Below are 21,147 nucleotides of genomic sequence, written 5' to 3' on the forward strand. Positions count from 1 at the left end.
ATAAAATTACTGAGGAAAAAAAAAATAAAATAAAAGGTTATAGCACATTGTTTATACATGGTTATTCCTGTTTCAGGTGGAACCCAGTATTGAGTAAATCATCAGAACTAGATGCAGAAAAAATTCACTGTCCCCACGTGAATTCTCTCCCATCTTAGGAAAGGAAATGCGATCCCACCTAATTCTGGCAGCTCGTGAGATCTGCGCCACCAAAACAGAGAAATTCAATTTCCAGAAAAGCCACCAAAACCAGATGAAATTAGGTATTGTCATTAGTTACTCCAAAATCTGTATAGCTGGGCTTACTGCACCAATACCAAAAGGCTTTACTGACAAAGGCATAATTGCACACATGCACACATCCACTCACATGCACTTTCTCTTGAAAAAGTACATAAAACAAATCCCTCGAGGCAGATGGTTAAAGACTTTTGGACACTGACTAGGGATGCACAGTTTCCCTATGCTATGAGTCAGTAGTACAGGCCTTCCAAATTCAGACCAGCAGATACCGTTTACCCCAAGTATCACCAAGTGGATGTCGTGTTTTAGGCCTGATTGACAGCCAACCACAATGCAGCAGCTCTCTCTCCCTTCCCCTCCAGCAATGAGAAGGGACAGAGAGACAGGCTTGGGGTTCAAGATAGGACTGGGATGGGGAAAAATCCCCCTTTTATGATCACAAGCAAAAGGCAGACTCATTAGGGGAAGAAAAAAAAGAACATACATTTATTACAGACACTAACAACACATAACAGAGTAGGACAGTGAGAATCATTGCCACATCTTGAGAACACCTTCCCCCCACCCCTCCCTTCTTCCCGGGCTCAGCTCTGCTCCCGATATCTCTACGTCCTCCCCCAGTGGCGCAGGGGCAGGGAATGGGGGGTGCAGTCAGCACTGCCACTTCCTTCATCTTCAGTGAGGGGAGTGTCCGAAACTTGTTCCTCCTGCTCCATCGTAGTCCCCCTCTCACAGGAGACAGTCCTCCACAAACTTTCTCCGACTTGAATTCCTCCCATGGGCCGCAGCGTTCCCCACACTGCTCTGTCATGGGTCACTAACTTTCTCCAACTGGATTCTCTCCCACAGCTGCAGCCCTTCCCAAGCTGCTCCGGCGTGGGACACCCCCGCATGCTGCAATCCTCCCAGCGCTGAATTACAGCAGCGGGGCTACCTTTTCCCATGAGACCCCGGCCTTCTTCAGGCACAGAACCTTGATCAGCTGAGCAGGAACAACAGGCTGTAAATCAATGTCTGCTCCACCGTAGATCTCCATGGGTGGCAGGGGGGGGCCGCCCTGCCATCTCACCACAGGATACAGGGGGGTCTCTGCTCCGGCACACCTCCCCCCTCCTTTCTTCCTCCGTTCCTCCACTGACCTTGGTGTTCACGCAGCTGCAGCAACTCCTCCTCACAAGTCCGACTGCCCGTCACCACGTCCCTTCTTAAATACGTTATCGCAGAGGCGCAGCCGATTGGCTCAATTTCCCAAACAGAAGTGGAGCTGACGTGGAGCTGGGGGAGCTTCGAGAAGTTTCTTACAGGGGGCTGCCCCGATAGCCCCCTCCCCTGCCACCAAAAAACTCCACCACTCACTCAACCCAGGACAGTGGAGCACAGAGTTGTCCAAGTTTCTCCTGCCAAGGTGGCTCCCCACTGCATCCACCAGCTGTAGCTGTCTGCTTGTGCACATTTCTTACTCCAATTGTCGCTCTCATGTTGCTGCGCAGCCCCTTGTGATGAACTGAGCATCAGGTGAAAACTGTCACATTGATTAGCAATGCTGGAAAATTAATCCTCTTTTACTACATTTTTTGCTTCATATTTCCCACATTTTCCATTTGTCTTGGGTCTAAATAGAAGCTGAAGAGAATGAAGATAGACTCCCAGTGCTGCCCTTCCATAAAACATATACATTTGTTTTCTTGAACACACAGAAATTTGTTAAAATAATAACTACATTAAAATAACCCCATTCAAGAATTATCTGTTCTTTCCTAGAAGGGTGATACCGACCATCCTCAGCAGCTTTCCAAAACCTCAATAGTTCAACAATAAGTGTCTACTGATCATCTGAGAGATAGTCATTTAAAATCTGGTTTAGGCTATGTAACCTGTCAAAACCAACAGTAGAGTTTGTGCAGTCCAAGGACGTTTGTCTCTCTATATATTTGGGAAATCTGTTTTGTAAATACATATACAAGCACAGTGTGAAAGGAGACAACACAGTATGTGCAGGCCACTTAGTGCTTTCCTTTGTATAGTGCAAATCTACTTCAGCAGACAAAGCTGACTAGAACTTTGCTGAGAACTGCAAGGCACTGACTCGTCTGGCCTAGTTTGACCGACCATGTAAGCATGTGCTTGTTTTTAAGATCTAAGTGAAGAAGCTTTTGAAGAAAAATGGTGTTTACACACTTTGTTTCATGAAAAACTTGCACTTGCAAGAGAAAATGTACATGCAATTTGGTCTCCATTATCAATTATTTATCACCAGCAGACTAGCCTCAATTATTAAGTCCTGACCCAATATCAGTCCTTACCCTTACACTCCTAAACCCTTTGTGAGGCAGTGATGCTATCCCAAGCATAGTCCTGCTTCTGCCTTCAACCAGCCACCATTTTCCCTGGCGCTCTCCCATTAAAGCCTATATAAAAGAGCCTACATTCTTCCTTCTGTTTCCCCTTTCTTATAGCTTACAATCTGCTCCTCAGTTCTCACACTCGACACAGCCTTAACTACCATTTTTGGATGCACCGGGACATAATTCCATATCTCTATTTTAAAAGGAAAGCTGCTGAGTGTTAAAAATGCAGCATTGACAGTCAAACTTATCACTACATAGGTGGAAAAAATTTCACATGTTGCTACTAACACTATTTACTTTTGTTTTCTTAGTCAAGCTATGATAAAACATATAATGTATAAAGACAGATGAATATGGCTGCATCTGTATAGTGTATTTTGTTTTAAAAGATAAACTGTGTTGAAAACTAATGACAAAGAATATCTTTACAAAATCTCCAAAAGAAAGGCAAATTGCCACAATCCCTGCAGTCACATTAATTTGAGAATGGTGGGCTAGTTCTTGCTTTTCAAAATTCAACACTCTGCAGAGTTCCCCAAACTTGTACATGTGTAGAAGAAGGGAAGGCAAAAAACCCAAACCTTGTACTGGGGATAATGAAGCCAAAAAGTTATGATCCTCCAGCAAAACCTCTTAACATATTTACTTTTATTTGCCCAAAGTGAAATCCTGAAACATCCTAGAAAACTTACTATCCTGCCCTAAATTGTACAGATTTTCTTAATCTAAAATGCAAAGACAGAAGAAAAATTTACAGCAGATGTCCCAGTGTAGTCTCAGTTGTAGAGCCATTACTGTGATTTATAATGGAACAAAAAACAAAAAGACATTTCAAGTCAATCTGTAAGCATTCTCATCTGGGCGGGTCTGGTCCATATGTGCCTATCTACATTAGGAAATTTGGCGTATATAAATATATAAATAAAACATATATACAATACATAGTCACATTCATATAAGCCGTAAAATGACATATATTTACAAAACTAGTTGTTTTACACTTTCAGGTCCATATCAGGAATTTAATTATTTAGCTTCTGCATTGTGAACTTGATCACCTTCCCAAGCAGGAATCTGGGATGAACTTGTACCTTATATATTCACAATTGTCAGAAATAAGAAAAGAAGAAAACAATCTTGAAGGAATTCTGCAAATCCATCAGAAAAGCTGAAACTTGTTGAAGCATTAGCTGCCTCACGGAAGAGTAAATTACATGTTAGCAAACATTGAGAGGCCTCTTTATGTAGACAGACAGTACCTTGGTCTGGTCCATAAATAAGTTTGAAAAGCATAAAACATCAGGCAGAGCACAAACTGGGTGCCTGACAGATGTCTGTAGTATAAACTCATGCATAATTACTATTCTCTTTGTCTCAGTTTAAACTGGTAGACTGGTGGCAGTGAATGAATGTAATGATGACAATGCATACAGCAGGTTACCTTATAGGCTAAAAAGGTAGAGTAGACTACATTCTGTTGGCATTGTTTTAGCTTCTTTTATCAGTAAATCACATGGTTAAACAACCCCAAGGATCTCACATTTATACAATACATATTATACAGTTCTGTGGCTTCCAAGAGCTGGACATATTTAATTTATTTCTCCAAAGATGGAAAAACAACTCTTTGCTGCTTCATAAATAGTCTTCTTAGGTATGCAGCCCAGGTTCAGGCAAGCTTTTTTAATTTGGGGAATTTGCCCTTTTGACATGAAATGAATTTTGCAAGAGGAATTAAAGCTTTGGAGAAGGGGTTATTTTCCTTTTGAAGAACACTTGGAAAAAAACAAACCTCAAAATGCAGCAGTTTAAAGTGCCTGTATGTGAAGACCTGTAGGGAAAAATCTTGCTATGAACCATTGAACTGTGGCCTCAGATAGCACTCTCGGTGATAGGCTGTGGAGTCATCTCTTGCTCTTCACTATTCTCTGTGGACGCATCCCGGACCTCCTGCTGCTGATAAATATCTTGGACCAACATGATGTTTGTGTTTCTCCACTCTCTGTACTTCATTGCAGTCAACTTTGGGTCCTCTAGCAACTGGTTAATTGTGGCCAGGTCATGTTCCTTACACTAGGAAGAGAACAAGTAGTTATTTCCCACAGAAACTGTCAAGCTTATTGTCCATAATCAAAACACATTGGGAACATTAAAGAACCATGTCACAAGGACATGGCCAACTATCCATCTTCCTGGCAACATGTTCCCATTTTTATAATGTAGATCATCAAAGTTAAGTCCACAGCAGAAATTTGTCCCAGTTGAAGGCTAGATTATGATTTCATGTAGAATTTTAATTTTGTAGGATTCTTAGCAAAACTTGATGAGAGAGGATTCATGCGAAAATTAGACAATGTTATGCTGTTTCACAACAAGTTAGTACTTACATGAAACTAGACAAAACAGCATTTGTTTCTGTAATTCACACCAGTTCCAAGTTTCTCAAAAAATACTTATTCCCTGGACACATTGTAAAGGTCTCCTCTCTGGAGGTAGACAGAAAATAATTTTGGATATGATCTGTGCACTGACAGTAGAGTGGCTAGAGCACATGTGGCTGCTAATACATCTACTGCCAGCTACTATCACTAAATCTGGTCTCTACTTTTAGACAAGAGCACTGTATATTTCAGGCACCCTCGTTCAACTGTGAGACATGAACAGTCACTGATATAGGGACACTTACACCCTTTATGTCACAGAATCACAGAATGCTTGAGGTTGGAAGGGATCTCTGGAGATCATCTTGTCCAACCCCCTTCCTCTAGCAGGGACACCTAGAGCAGGCTGCCTATGACCATGTCCAAGAGGCTTTTGGATATTTCCAAGGATGGAGACCCCACAAACTATCTTGGCAACATGTGCCAGTTCTTGGTCACCCTCACAGTAAAAAAAGTGTTTCCTGATGTTCAGAAGGAACTTCCTGTGTTTCAGTTTGTGACCACTGCCTCTGGTTCTGCTACTGGGCACCACTGAGAAGAGCCTGGCTCTGTCATCTCTACATCCTCCTCTCAGATATTTATATTCATTGATGTCCTCACATTTTCTGACACAACAAACCACTTTTCTTTTCCAGCCGCTATTGCCCATCCATGCAGTAGACAACAGGATAGAGGAGCCCCAGCTAACAGCTTCAGTTTCTTAATGGAGGCACCATGTTGCAGTAACAAACCTTTACTGCTTTTTGCCTGTCTCCAACCCCCTCCAGTCAGTGTGTGAAAGCAATTGAATGGTTCCAGCCATCTTCTGCTGCCACCGGTTTCATCATGCCTGCTAGTGGCTGCCTTGAAAATGGCTTGAAAACGTCTTGAAAGCACCTTGAAAACAATCCCGCACATTCAAGACACTTCCTGATAGTAGCAATTGACTGCTTACACATCCATATCCCACTACTACTCTAATGAACTATCAGGTACTCTAATCCCTGTGATGACTTAGCTGCTTTTTAAACACAAAAGCTTGTTCAATTGTTGGTTTACAGAGGTCCTACCCTCAAGACCTAGTGCCAGCCCTTGTAAGAATGCTTCTAGCATTGTGGCAGAGATATGCACATTTAGCCTAAGAGAAGAAGAGGAGATAGGCAGGTGGAAAGGAGAGAAGAGTATTGCCAGTGGAGAAACTTGGTGGCAAAAAGCCATGCCATGGAATTTTTCCTGTACTGCTAAATCTATTTCCCACATTTTTTAAGCCTGTGATACATTTGCACACATCTTCCCTCCTTTCCAAACTATTCAAAGCATGTTTTGCTAATGATATATCGTGGCAGCAACATTAATCTGTAGTTAAAGATGTGGAGTCAAAAGTCCAAAATTAAAATTGCACTGAATCTTGCATAAACCGCTTCTCAAACTAATAGAGTTTTAATTAAAACAGATCAAATATGGATCAGATGCAAAACTTTCCTGATTTAAAAATTTCCAATAGATCATTCCAATTATCTCATGTTATACGTTAAGAAAATTGACTTTAAAAGCACATAATCCCACTGATGCAAATAATGTGGCACTTTCCCACTGAAGGCATTTGCTTTTTATACAGGCTAACTTAAACACTGCTGTGTATAGAACTCTGTTTGTGTCTGTGAGAAAATGTCTGTGCTGTATTTGTCTTGTCAATATTCCAGTTTCTTAGAATGAAGAAAGGAAAGAAAGATCAACACATTTTATACATTAGGAACACTCCAAGAATGATTTTTCCATATTAAATACAAGTTCTAGACAAGCCTAAGGTTATAAACACTGTTGATCACAACTTCTACAATGCCCCTGTGCTAAATCAATGCAAAGCTGTCCTCCTTGATGATGTCAGGCAGTAAGGCTTCCATTCAGCTCCATACTAATGAAATTGATTGTCCCACAAGATACAACTCTATTTTGCACTGGTTCTTAGGTTTACTAGGGAGGCTCTTATCAGGGAAAACTTTGTAGTATGTTTCTATATTTAGCATCCTGTCTCATAAAATAGACATACTTTTTAAACTAACTTGCTGTTAGTGGTGGTTTCATTTTATTGCTGATGCAGATGGATACTGCTATAGTCAGTACCATGTCACTGAAGACTCTTTGATACTGAGGAGAGACTTCACCAGGTCTCATATGGAGCCAGGGAGAATGACTGTATTCCCACTTGTCTTTTCAACGGTATCTTCAGGAATTTTAACACAGGCCAGGGTGACAAAGCCAAACCTTCCATTACAACTAATAATCAAATCAATGATTGTGCTGATAGAAGAAGTATTTACATGTATTTCTCCAGCTTAATATGCCTGAAACCAAATACACACACTTGAAAAAAGATACTCAATTCCTGCTTCTAATGCATACAAAAAGAAACAGATGAAGCCCCAGGTTTGCATTCATTAATTCTTCTCCTTACAATTCAAAAGTTGTGGTTAAGTTTTCTATTTCCCTCAGTACCATTCAGAAGCAGGCTTTGAAATCCCATGACACTTGATGCTGGTGAGTAAACAGCCTCATAAATCCCCATATTCCAGACAGATTTACTGGCCCTTTCACAGAATGTCCCCTAAACCCCTCCACCCCTTCAATTCATGATACATTTCCAACATAAAAGCAGGATGCTTTTGTTATTAAAAATGTTTTAGTTACAGGAGGTCTCTACAATAGCTTTGGCACATCCTGTACATTCTCCAATAATCACATAAGGAAAACTTTTTTTGGCTCAGGGTCATTTTCATGTCCTTTATCATCAACGTACTTTGTCTGCTCTTCCTTTTTTAAGGCTCCCCTGTTTAGTGCATTCAGCTGAGCTTGCAAGTTTTCCAGCAAACTAAGAGAAGCTTTCTTTATTAATTTTTTCAAATGAACTGGAAATTCTGCAAGAAGAGTCCCTTCTGAACTACTGCCTCTGTTTCCAGTTCAAATTGAACAACAAAACACAGATCAGTATTTAGAATGAAGTAGAACATAATTTCAAAAACTTAATCAAATTCTCTTGGGCTTTAAGTAAACATGTAGTTAGAGTTTGGCTGAAGTCTAGGCTTACTTCTTCTTTCAGCCAAGCTGTTTCTTTCTCTCAGGCTTTTCCTTGGCTAGCTCCGTTACCTCACCTTTAATGTGCTGTTCAGCATTCGAATTTTGTGAAGCTTCTCATTAATGGAGGGGTTTTTGCTGCGTTTGATAAATGACTTCCTCAGCTCCTTCTTTGTTGACAGCCGACGATCACCAATGGGAGACAAGCTTGCTTGTTCTAATGACTTGTAAAGTCGCTCCATCTCATCGTCATCACATTTTTCCTGATCTGCAAAGAAAATAATAAATTGGGTATGAGAACATGAATGTGGCAGCAGATAGTAGAAATGTTAAGTTCAGCCATCAGGAAGGCTCTTAGCCAAGTCAAAAAGTAATGGTAATAGAGTTAAAACTAAGGACAATTTTTAGGGTAATAATGCATATGAGAAAGACATACTACCAAACTCAAATGTTTTTAATAATCATGTCATGATCCAAACAGATACAAACATGCATTTCCACAGACAGAGTGCTGCTTTAATGCTCAGAATATATCACAGACATTCAGCACAACTGTCAGTAATGCTACATTTGAATGAAAACAACTTTGATAGCCTCTACAGCCACACACCCTTCCCTACATGCTGCACACAGTGAATGATATTTCTACCTGGCAACTTACAAGTCAAATTCTGTTTGGTGTAAAAATTAATCACCAGGTTTTGGAAACAATTGAAACCAGAGTTTAAAAAAATTGAGCAATTAAATTAAACATAGGAACATTTCAGAGGCCCCAAGAGAAGGTCCCTAGAAAACAGATTAAAGCAGGAACCCTTGGGGCACCTGATGCCTAACCCCTGAGATTCACAGACTGTAGCACAGAATTTGCTCGTGGTGCCTCCCAGCAAAGCCTTATCTCCACCTTAATTTTCTGATGGCTCCCAAGCTGCAGCACCATCTTCCATGGCAAAAAGGACATGAAAGAAAAAACTAGTAAACAGCTGAGAATTAAATAGTATAAAATGAGATAAAAATCGAAGAAAAGACATTTTTCAGAATAAAACAACTTTAAAATGAACAGTCAGCAACTAAAAATATTCCAGGAATATAAAGGGGTGTTTTGGCAGAAGGCCATTTTCAGCAACAGATTGCACAACTTGCTTCTTGTCCCGCAGTCCACACTGTGAGCTTTTCTACTTCAGTGTTTGATAAAGGAAAATCTTAAAGTTACTGGTGTTTTCAGGGTGCTAATGAGACCTTCAAGATCCACTGGAATAACATCTGTTTTTATTTCACTGGTGATACTGGTGGTGCTTCTTCTCAATTGCTGTCCTCCACGTGCCAATCAAAGTGTCTGTGCACTTTTTTCTTTTCATGAGAATTTAAAACATTGACTTTGCTAAATCATCTTCAGTCAGCAAACATTTTCTGAACAAAAGGAAGAAGTCCTTCTGTTCACTCCTGACACAGCAAAAAGACTTCTCCAACATGTCAGCACACTTAGGAAGCTGGTCTTTATCTTTTCTATGTTTTGAAAAGTACAGTATCCTCCTACACCCTTGTTCTTTCTAAATATTTAGGCGAAAAGATAGGTTTATGATATGCTACAAATATTTTCCTTCACTGTGTTGCTGGCCTTTTTTTCACTACTTTGTGATTATAAAAAGCCTGCTGTAACTTGACAAGAACTAAATATAGCTTCCAACATTAGTACAGTGCTGGAGGAGGAAAAGGAGAACTGTTGTATATTTAACAAGCTGTGGGAAATAGAAAAAAAAAAATGGACGTGTAAGGCATAATACACGGCAGTAGTATTTCCTGAAAACTGTTGGCTCATGTCATAAGGCTCGTAATCATAACTAGCTTCCTGCCTACTTTCTTGGGATGAAGCAGCTGGTTGTTTCATTAGCCAGCTCCTGCACAGGACTGGCTCAGCTCTACTGTAAACATCACCCATCAGGACTGGGCACGGTATCACTTTGATAGATAAATTTACCCTTATCAGATACCCAAGAAAGAGTATATAAGAAGAAAAAAAAAAAAAAAATGCATTGATCCTGTACAGCTACTTTAAAAAATAGTCAAGCCATGGGGGACATAAGATCACTGCTCCACATATTTTTTTAAAGCTAATTCATGATGCTCCTTAGTGTCCTAAAAGGTTACAAAGCAGCAAGCATGAGAAAACACCCTCACTGAACACTCTTCTTCCATGCTAAGTACTCTAGAATCTTCCACGTACTTGTGGGTGAAGGTAAGGAAGACAGTAATACTCACCACAGAAGAAGATGGATCCAAAGTCAGAAAAGCCCAGCAAAAGGCTCCTAGAAGATGCACTTGACCAGCAATGTGCACTCAGCTCCTGCATTCTTTCAAGATAGCAACCTTAAACTCCTCTCCTATTTCTTATTCTTCCACCACTCCCACCCCCAAAGGATTGATCAGGGTCAGGTAACATCAGAGGGAAAGGAATGTGCCAGATTCTTCAGATCAGGTGGATAAAGGGAGTGACAGTGAAGCAGCTCAACAGAGTATCAAGAAACATTTGGAAAACAAGGTTGAGTGAAACCTACAGGCTGTGCAGAGCCAGGCATGAGTTCTATAATACTTTTGACTCCATCTTTATTTACACTGATAAGCAGTGAGCTTCTTCCAAAACAGTTAAAAGATAACAAAACAGTATCTTAATACTGTGGTTTTGTATAGATGCAGATACTGTTGCTATTGACAAAGAGTACGTCTGCCAATAAACCTCTATAAATTGAGGCCAGACTGTCTGATACCTATCTGGACTTTTACCTTCAATGTCCTGAGCTCCCCCGAGCCAAGCCCAGAAAGCAAAAGCTCATGTTTTGCAGGCTTGAAGCTGCCACAGAACACACTAAATTGGTGCTGTAAATCTGAAAGGGAAAGACATAATGGAGAAAAGGGGAGAGGCACTATGTCTAGCAATCAATTAACAAGCCCAATAAAATGATCTGTGTTAAGAAAAATAGCTTTTTTCTCACTCACACAGTGGTGCATTATGGTATTTCACAAGCGTCTTAGTGCCACAAAAGTAAACAAGGAAAGCACTACCTGAAGTTTGCTTGCTTGTTTTCCCCATAAAACACCTGAGAGAAAATTAAGGTTGAGTAATAGAGATAAAGCAACGTGCCTCAAAGCTGGACTTTTTCTCCAGATTCAAACATTCATAGCACATTTTCCCAGAACTCTGTATTGCTTAATTGCCTAGTACTTGGAGTCAGAGCACTGACCTGCAGATGAGCAAGTCTCTAATAGAAACACAGGCTTTCATCAGTTCCATATTTTTAGGCTTCAGTGATTTGGATTCCTGCTATGAAACCCGGGCTGTCTAGACCATACTATTGAATTGTTACAAAATATTTGCTTTCCATCACAAAGTAAAAATTTATGCAAAAAGCACATGGTACACAGTCTCAGGCCCTGGTGTAAAAATGAACAGATTGTGTCAATCTCACAAAGATAAATGTACCACCCCTTCTCTGAGCTTTGTTAACCTCTGAAGGTTTATAATGATGGTTATATTCAGCTGGCAAAATTCTTAACAACATGAACAGGTTGGGCCCCACTAGCACTGCTCTGGAGTGAGTCTTTCCAGTTGGGTCACACAGCTAACATCAGGCACATTCAAAATCACTTCAAAGTGATTTTGCAAGGTATCTCTTCCACCAGTACTCTTCAACCTAAACACTTTCTGTCTCAGGCATGCAAGTTAGGAAACTGAAATGCTGCTACAGCACTTCTCTACCTCACCCTACTTTAAAGACAAAATACATTAATTCTTCTCTCAGGACCTTCTGAAGGATTAGTGGTAAGGTACAAACAGCAACAGTGTGAGGATATTATATATCGTGTGCATTTAAGAGCATGTACATGCACACAGGGGAACAAATGCATTGTGCACTTTTCCTTTCCCTTGGCAGTATTAACTACAAGCAAGTCTGTTGAATGATGCCACTGGAAAGGTCAGTCTTCCTGGGATCCTGCACCCACGCCCTTCACTCACAAGCCTTGCAGCCTGCTAAAGCTTCATAACACTTCTGGGAAAAATTGTGTAGTATTGTATAACTCTTTCAACTTTGTCAGACTCCACAGTGGGGAAAGTGGAAAAGAACCAGTGCTGACCTGAGGAAAAGGAAAGTTCTGCCCCGAGATATTTTAGCATTCAACAGAAAGAGACCTTCTGGTTCGGGGTGAGGAAAATAAAGTAATATTTCAGGCAAGTCAGAACTTCTGACAAATTCTGTTTCAGGAGAAGTAAAACACAATTTTGTGGCTCAGTACCACTTATCTAGAATTTCCCTCTAACTAACAGGAGATATCTCAGACAAGAGCACACTGCCAGAGGTTCACCTCCTCAATTTTCAGCTTCCACCTTCCTGTCAGCCAACTTGCCACAGGTGGGAGACATTACGGTGTTGAGACTCCCCACCTTGCAGCAGCACAACAGGAGCAGGCCTGAAATATCAGCTTTAATGCTCTTTAAGCCTACAAAAGTGAAATTACCCAAAACTTTTCACAAAGCAGCTGTGAAAAATCAAGCTGATTGTTTCCCAGAAGTAAAGATAAAGAAATTGACAATGTTCGGCAGAAAGATCATTTTGCTTTGAAAACCACCTCCAACAGAACATATCTTACTAAATCTAAACTGAAATGTAAATACTTGTTCTCCTCTTCCCTAACTGAGATCTCACAGCTCTCCAACTGTGTATTAATTGCAGGAAAAAGAATCTGCTTCTTCCTCCTGTCTTTGCTACTCTTTTGAGCTTCTTGTACTTGTGCCAGCACCTCCACTTCCGATTCTGTCAAAGCTTTTGTTGCCAATGGGACAACATATACAGCCAGCCTGGGGAGAACAGAGGAAAAAAGCATGAACTGCTTTTGCCCTCACCTACCTACCCACTCTCCCATCTCCCCATCCCTTCTCCACAGTGGTAGTAGAGTTTTCAATGGGAATGTGATGACACCCCAGGGAAATCAGTTTTCCATATAACTACAGAACAGAAAAGAGAGGAAATAGTTGGATTAGGTGGGCATAGCTTAGTCAAACTCCTCACTGGCAAATGAAGGACTAAAGGTAGGAGAGAGTGGGAGAAAATAACAGGAAAAGTACATTACCACCAACAGATACTTGCTCTTGACTGTAACAGTATAGTGGACTCAGTGGTGAAATTTCGTGTTTTAACAAACTGTGACCGAACTGGAAACAACACAAATAAGTATCTCTTTTTCAGAGAATTCAGAAAAACGTAACACCATAGTTTTCACTGTGATTTCTAAAGCCTTTTTGATGAGAAACAAAATAATCAAACACGGTTGTTTCTCTACATCTTTGTTCTCACCATAGGTGTACTTCTTGGCTAGTCTCATCCACAATCTAGCCATTTTCTGCAACTTTTGCAGAAGGAACAAAGGGGCCATAGCACACCAGAGGATCTGTTCTGGCTATTACTGGCACAGGCAGACTCCAGAGGGGAAGAGGATGTCAGTTCTGAGAAAAGAAGGAATTTAATGCATCCAGCTCTTATTTAACCAGATCCTTCCCACAGAACCAACCCAGATAAAAATGAAGTGGTATTTGAAAAGCTTTCCAGGTTTTTCAAAATATCAGCACACACCAGATCTTCTATCAGCTACTGTGAGTAAAATACATAAACCAGAACTGGTACCAGAAAAATTCCTTGACAGGATGCATTAACTTCACATGATCATAAAACCCTCAGAAAACGCAAGGAAGAAGGATGTTATTGCTATAGTAGAAGATCCCTAAATAATACAAACACACATTCCTCTTCTCTTATATTAACCTCTCAATTTCTACAGCTTCCTTTTGTTATCACAGTTTTTGCTGATGATGGTGGTGGGTCATAGTCAGATGTTTTTGTTCCAGTGGTTGCCAGAAGAAATACAAAGGATGGAGTTTGGCTGTAGAGCATGTCTAGCCATCCCAGACAGTGCAAGACCAGATTCTGCATACAGAGCACATAGTCAGATAGTTGTTTGTATTCTTAATTGTTTCTTGTTTACTTATCAGTTTCTTTGTGTCACAGGCAACTTTGAATCCTTTGTCATCGTGCATGTAGCAAGCTGCAACATGGAAGTATTAAATATTCCCACAAAGGAAATTGAAACATAATGCTGATCTCCTTTCAAAAGAGAAAATTGTTAAACTCTCCTTTTTTGTACCTTTATATTACTCTCTGATATGTAGCCTCTTGCCAGAAATTGGTGGTGAGAATGGTCATAACACCACTAAGCGTGGCTGGAAACATCATTAAAAATATCATATGGTACAGCTCCTTGCCCCGGACAGTTGCTTATCAGATTTTATTAAATAATTTTCATTAAAAAAATAATCCATGATCTTTTAGTTGAATCTGTAGTTTCTCTTACAGAGAGTCATCCATTTGCATCTGTGAAACTTTTCTTTCATTGTTTAACTCACTGCTGAGGTTTCTTTACTATTTTTGTATTTCCACGATAAACTCTTCCCACGAAGCCACAGCTACTCTTTCTTCCTTTTAGGTACTAACTTTTTGACATTGGACCCCATTTCTGACTCTTGCCAACAGAAGTGCTCTTCACTTCTTGAAAACTTTCAGCTCAGCTCTAGGTTGCTATCAGCTACAATCAAAAATTCCTTATGGGGTTTTAATAAGCAGAATGTGGCCACAAAGCAGAGCACATGACAGGTTTTTTCTATCCTCACATGGAGAAGGAGAGAGCATGGACACACATGAAGGCTCTGAGGGGAGTGGGTTCAAAAGACAACATAGCTGTTCTGATAACAGCAGGGCCGGCTTTACGCACACGGGACATGCGCTTTCGGGACAGACAGACTTGTCTCCTCCTGGACACAGTCTCATTACTCTGAAACACGATGAGCTGCCAGAAACGCACTGTTCAGAAGAGTTGTAAAGCAAATAATAAGGACTGCACTGAGGTATGCATTCTTGTTTCACACCAGATAACAGAGGTATTCCTACTAGTTACTGCAAATCATGAAGTTTTGCAGCTAGCTTTTACCACACAATTCAAATTCATCTCACAGTATTTGTGCATGTCTTTATCAACTAGCTGGAGGGAGGAAATTCTTGGGGGGTAAGCCACAGAACCAGAATTGCATCCCTTTTCATAACTTTCATTTGGAAATGAGTTGCTATTTTACATTAATCCTTTTTTTTTCTCCTACCTCATTCTCAAATTGAAGTACCTTAACTAATCTTGCAAATTATTTCATTTATTTTTTTCAGTGGCCATTGTGGGGGAAGGCCCCACACACCAACACTCTCCATCCCTCCCCATATTATGCAGACTGATAAAGGAAAGAAACGTGTGTTTGGTGTATGTCTTACTTGCTTGACAACGGGTTATGATGAAGACAGCAACTAGTGAGGTTATACAGTTTCCATAGTGACTGTCTCATTGAAATTATCTATTTCTGGAATTCCATCAGACATCACCAGTATGGTTAGGATGGAAGTGTTCTGTGATCAGGGCTGGCCATCAGCTAAGCAGTGAGCAACAGAAGAATTCATTTCCCTGTGAATATTTCTGAGAAAATTAAACCACCTTGCAAGTAACAGGAATACAGCAAGATGTGCCTTGATTTATGTTTTAATTCCATTTTTTATTGGTTAGTATTATTAAGCCTATCAAATTATGCTTTAAATGACTATGAATATGTCATGCTAATTCTATGACCATCTATAAAAGTACTTGTTATGGTTACAACGAAAAGCATTAACCTATGCATTATTGCGGGATTGCTGACAATACCAGAGTAACATATCCTAAGCAAAAGTTTAGATTTCTGAAGAGCATCCATTGAATCTCACTCAACAGGATCTATAAGCCACCATGCTATATATGACCTATACTCCATCAATCCACCTAAATGTACCTAATAAAGTTTCCCAAAGGCATTACTTACTCAAATTTAACCCATAAGGTAAAATTATGGAAGACAATGCATTTACTATCTCTTTGTGACATTTTCATTAGGGACCCCATTTCTGCCAGCCCCAGATTTTTCACTATTTGCAAAGCCAGAGCTTATGGGAATTAAATTCCACAGTAACTCTCTCAAAACATCCACCTTTCTGCCACATCAAAATAGTATATATGCTCACTCTCACTTTTAATTCTTACTGATCTTCATTACTGTAGAAGTCTCTAGCAGAGCAGCCTAGATGATTGATAATGAAGCTGAACACAGAACACTGAATTCATTTTCCTTTTGCTAAAATATGTACTTTGCTTAATTTCTTTTTTTTTTCTTTTGTAAAATCAGCAAAACATATGACAAGCTAAAGAGGTGTTAACTGTTGATACTTGTAAAACAATTAGGAGACTGATATGTAACTAACGTGCCTTGTACTAACAGTTTTCAATCAGTACCAAGTTCACCTACAGAGAAAAACCCTAAGTTCTCAGTGACTGCAGTGCTGTTTCTTTCCACTCTTGCATTACCTTCAGCCTAAGCTTTCGCATGCACCTTGTTTTGCATTGTACTGAGACAACACTGCTCTTTCATCGACAAAGTGCTCACTTCAAAGCTTTACAAGGATTTGGAATCATGGGTAGAGCTGATGCACAAGAATATTGTTGCTTCCATATGTATTACCTCTCTAGGTAGCATGCTGAGTATCTTCTCATTTGGGCAAAAGGCAAGAAACATTGCCTCACTACAGCAGGAGAGTTACTAACAGTAACAATGACCAAATTCTGGAACTGTGCCACATTTTAATTCAGCAGTATATATCAGGAGGAGGATACTTATGCAGATACTCATTTACTTAAAGAAAATTCAGTCTTAATGGACTTTGATTCAGGATTGCAGTTGCTTCCCTTTGATTACAGTGAAGCTCAGTGAAACAAGTATGTACTGGAAGTAAACACAACTGCTTTTATTTTTAAAATTTGATTGACCTAACCTCATGTTCACCAGTTCCTACATACGCCATTTCCCTCAGTGTGTGAGTTCTCCGACACACTTTATTAAAATTTTGATTCAATCCTAACTAATAAAAGACAGATGTACCGAAATAATGAAAGCTAACAAAAATATGTCTATGTTAGGATTTTATACAGAGGCTATGCTCTTAAACATATAGGTAGAATTTGAGAAAAGCTGTAAAAGTACTTACCAATTAGATACTAGGTTATATATTTAATGCGCAGTAAACCAAATATGTGTTATAAATGATGTGCCACTGGAAAACTGTTCAGTGAAGAGCATAAAGGAAGGAAGAGGAAAGGAAGTTGAGGAAAACCTGTGAAGTCTAATATTGTATGGCTCTGCAAACAAAAATCTCCTCTCTCATTAGCTCACCTTTGGCTAGTGATCTCTGTCCTGTTACATCTGGCACAGCTAGACAATGTGTATCCGGACCTAAAAAAGAGTTTTGGGATCCACCACCGGGTTTGGAAAGCCGGACCTCCTGGCTTTCTGCCACTTCTCCACAGTCTACTTCTGGCAGCTCATCAGAGTGAATCTGTACGCAGAAAGTTAAGGGCTGATCACCATCTTCTGTGGCAGAGCTGTTAACTAGGTCAAGCCAGGACTGCCTCTCAGAGTAAACCACTTTGGATGTCAAGGAAGATGAAGACTCTTGGGAGTTGAATGTGCTTTCAGGAGAGGATAGAGAACAAGATGCTTCGCTTGACAGAGTCGAGGTGAAACAAGACTTCTGCTGATCCTGCTTTCCAGAAACAAATGGGAAGGGGGGGGGAGGAGGGAAGAAAGAAGAAAAATTATTTCAAAGTTATTCCTGTTCCTAGGTTCTGCATGTTATAGATATGCATCTGAAATTCTAACTGACCAAAAATTGATGTAATCTGATTAATAATCCCTCCAAACAAGCCTGAGGTATGGCAGCCAAACTCTTACAGAGCAGTAACTTCAGAAACTAAGCCACAAGGAAGCCAGAGGTAAAACGGATAAAACCCTCATAATGCCTTAAAACAAAACACCAAGGAAATATATTGTGTTGAATGTAGACTTCCAACTTCCATGCTAGGTCTCACACTCACATTCACTTTTTAGTTTGTCTTCACTTTATTGGTCTAATCAGGAGTGCAGGAGACTGAATTACCCATTGAGCATGAAGTTGTTTTTAAGCATTCAATAAATCCACCAATGCCATAACCATGGATAGACAGAAATGGGCCCAAGCACTGATGAACCTTGACCTCCTCAGTACACAAAGCCATTTTACCTGGTCCATTCAAGGGACTAATCATTCATCAGGGCAAGAAGGCTAATGAGTAGTATGGTGGCAAGTTAATGGTGGAAATTAGAAACAGTCATGGGGCAGAGGGCAGGAAAAGGGGAATGGTACAAGATTTGTGCTGCTCATTCACCTGCTAAGATTCATCCTTCAGCACGTGAATCCGGAAAGGAACCCAAACTTCAGTAGAAACACATCAAAAAATCATTAAGACATCCTAAGGCCTTCTATGCTGCATTGGTCACCCTGCTTCAAAAACAGCACATATAACCAGAGAGGTCTGAGACACATCTAACAGTCGTCATTAGGAGTTAGGAGTTGAATGACAGAGGGTATGATAAATGCCCAATTCCATGTAAAGAGAGGTTGAGAGAAAGGACAAAGTTTTGGAAAGTATTTAGTTTCCCAGACAAGCAAATAGATGCCCAGGTCTTTGTCTATATTAGGCATTTACATTGCTTGAGTTGTACTATTATCTGGTGAGCAAAAGGAACTCAGACAAGAAGAACTAACACTAGACTAGTCTGCTGCTTAGCCACCAAACACCACTGAAAATATTAGCCAAGAAAGTCAAATACATGAGTAATACATATACAAACATACATGTAAATACTCAGAAGAGGATTAATTGACAGTAATAAGGTAAGTAATGGAAGACAAGGGGAAACAAAGCCTTATAGTGAAGCTCTTAGCAGAAACTATCAGAAATTGTGATGAGATCATCATGATATGAAAGCCAGAAGTCTTGTATCTCCTACTGGCCAATGCCAGAATCAGAATACCAGACTTGATGGACCATAATTCTGGCAAGTTTATGTTCTCAGTATATATGTAGAATAGATCTGTGTAAGGATTAAAACAGATGATAATTAGTCTAGGAATACTGAAAATTACTGAAAAGGTGTTGCTAGGGAAACCTGGACAAGCTGCAAACACAATAAAGGGACTAGCCTGGAATACTTATTTATAACCTGGTAAACTAGAAATAAGATGTATTCACATAAACAAAACCAAGAGTGACAGTTTTTCTTTTTTTATTATGATATATAAACTTCTGCAATTCAGTGTTTCTGTAATGCACTATTTCCTTTTTACATTAAAAAAGGCAAACTAGATTTGCCTTCAAGTTCTTCTAATCTAGCTGTATCAGGTAGCTACTAATCAAGTCAGAAAATGAGGAGAACCAATATCAGATTGTGGGTCACCATTTATTTGTATCACTTTCTTCACTTTTGTAAATTTTCAAAGCCATTCCTCCAAGACTGTCCCAAACACTGCGGGACAAGACTTAATTTATATTCCTGTTACAAGAAGTATAACATTGTGATTCAGTTGCATTTTTGTTTTTAAAAAGGAAACCTTCACAAATGCATCCTAAAGCAAAGGACAAGGAAATGCTGTCATAATCTACATGTACAAGTGATAAAAACACCCTTGGGAACACAGGTGACCTGGAGCATTTAATCTAAGAGTTCCTATTGCAAAGACAAATTTTTGAAGCATTTGTATAGTCAAACAGAACAACTGAACAGTAAAAGCTCTTCTTCACATGGTGTGGATGGTCTAATTTCAGTTGTTCAAAGACAAGAAAGGAAGATGTTAGATCTCACCTCTATTCTTTTGGCATTTGCCCATGCAAAAGAAAGGGCCAATGAAATGAAAACTGTGCCTTCCCAAGTGGAATATCTTTTTGTTTTCATTTTCATTGTGTGTTAAATAAAAAAATGTGGGTGAAAATAAAAACAACTGCCAGAATGTGTTTCTTTTTCTCTACATGTGTGTTGTGGGGTTTTTTTCCTTGGCATGACAAATGTTTACCTAACTTACTCAAGTGCTTTGTTTGGAAGCTTTGCCATCAACCATATAATAAGTCATCTACATTTGAGGACATTTTAAAAAGCAGATGCTTGAGCCAGCAGATCATAAGGATTCCACTGGAGATCAGTGAGTCTCTAGGAATTTTTTAGAGAAAAATTATCACCATGAAACTTTTGGGACTGTTGCAATCTATTGTCTCAATATAGCTGCTGGTTTTTGAACTGTAAATCCATTCATATGTGGATAAATTAATGCAGACAGCCAGTTTAACTTTTGTCCTACAGATGTTAAAATGTACTTGTTCCTCATTTGCTGCTTTCTTCCACAGTACCCAAAAGCATGCATAAACAGAAAGCTCATGATCACTACTTTTTCCCTTTGCAAGTATCAAAATGGTTTGGGCCAGCAGAAAGCAGAAAATCAAGTGAAAACTTTGTGCTAGAAGTACAGCAAAATGTTCTAAAATGTAACAGAGCCTGCACCTGGGTGGCTCTTAGTTTCCAGACTGAAAGTTTTCAATCTGGAGTTGATCTCAAGAAGTTCAGAAGCTTTTCTGCTTAAGACAGCATTGGTTTGATTTTCCAAAATACCCATAGCTCCTAGTTCTTATTTTGCAAAATCCCTTTGGCACTTGGGAAGAAGTACAACTTTAAAAAACCATAAAAAGAATAAAAAGAAAATGAACCCCCATTCAATGTCTGGGGCATTCTTGATGCTGGGCTGGGTTTCCAGGATGAGTATCTCTTCCAGTAGTAATCTGAAAAGGTTCAAGCAGGCCTTCCAAAAGTGATGTACCCACAGAGTATCAAGCCAAATCCATCACTTGTTTGGGACTTCACAGCTTGGTTCAAAAACTCCACAGCAAATAAATAGGCAGCAATGTTTAACCAGTCTTCCCTGAGACAACCAAGAGCTCCAATCCTAGAACTGACTTTCTAGAAGAAGCTGTGCTTTTCCAGTCCTTCCAGTGGTTTTCTTACTCCAGTACTTGGTCCAGAAGGGAAAGGGTCA

The 21,147-nt window shown here is 39.7% G+C and overlaps 1 protein-coding gene across 3 annotated transcripts in view; it reads right to left on the minus strand.

Moving 5' to 3' along the window:
- Positions 1–3,224: 3,224 nt before the first annotated feature.
- IPCEF1 (interaction protein for cytohesin exchange factors 1) overlaps positions 3,225–21,147 on the minus strand; it is a 59,521-nt gene continuing 41,598 nt past the window's right edge. For all 3 annotated transcript variants that reach the window (XM_042795820.1, XM_033011576.2, XM_042795821.1), the window contains 3 exons: positions 17,421–17,787; positions 8,161–8,351; positions 3,225–4,664 (listed from right to left, as the gene is read on the minus strand). In XM_042795820.1, the coding sequence (XP_042651754.1) occupies positions 4,464–4,664; positions 8,161–8,351; positions 17,421–17,787 (759 nt within the window). In that variant the 3' untranslated portion in view covers positions 3,225–4,463. The remainder of the gene's footprint in view (positions 4,665–8,160; positions 8,352–17,420; positions 17,788–21,147) is intronic.

This window comes from Tyto alba, unplaced genomic scaffold, assembly GCF_018691265.1.
Source record: "Tyto alba isolate M040663 unplaced genomic scaffold, T.alba_DEE_v4.0 Super-Scaffold_22, whole genome shotgun sequence".
Classification (NCBI taxonomy): Eukaryota; Metazoa; Chordata; class Aves; order Strigiformes; family Tytonidae; genus Tyto; species Tyto alba.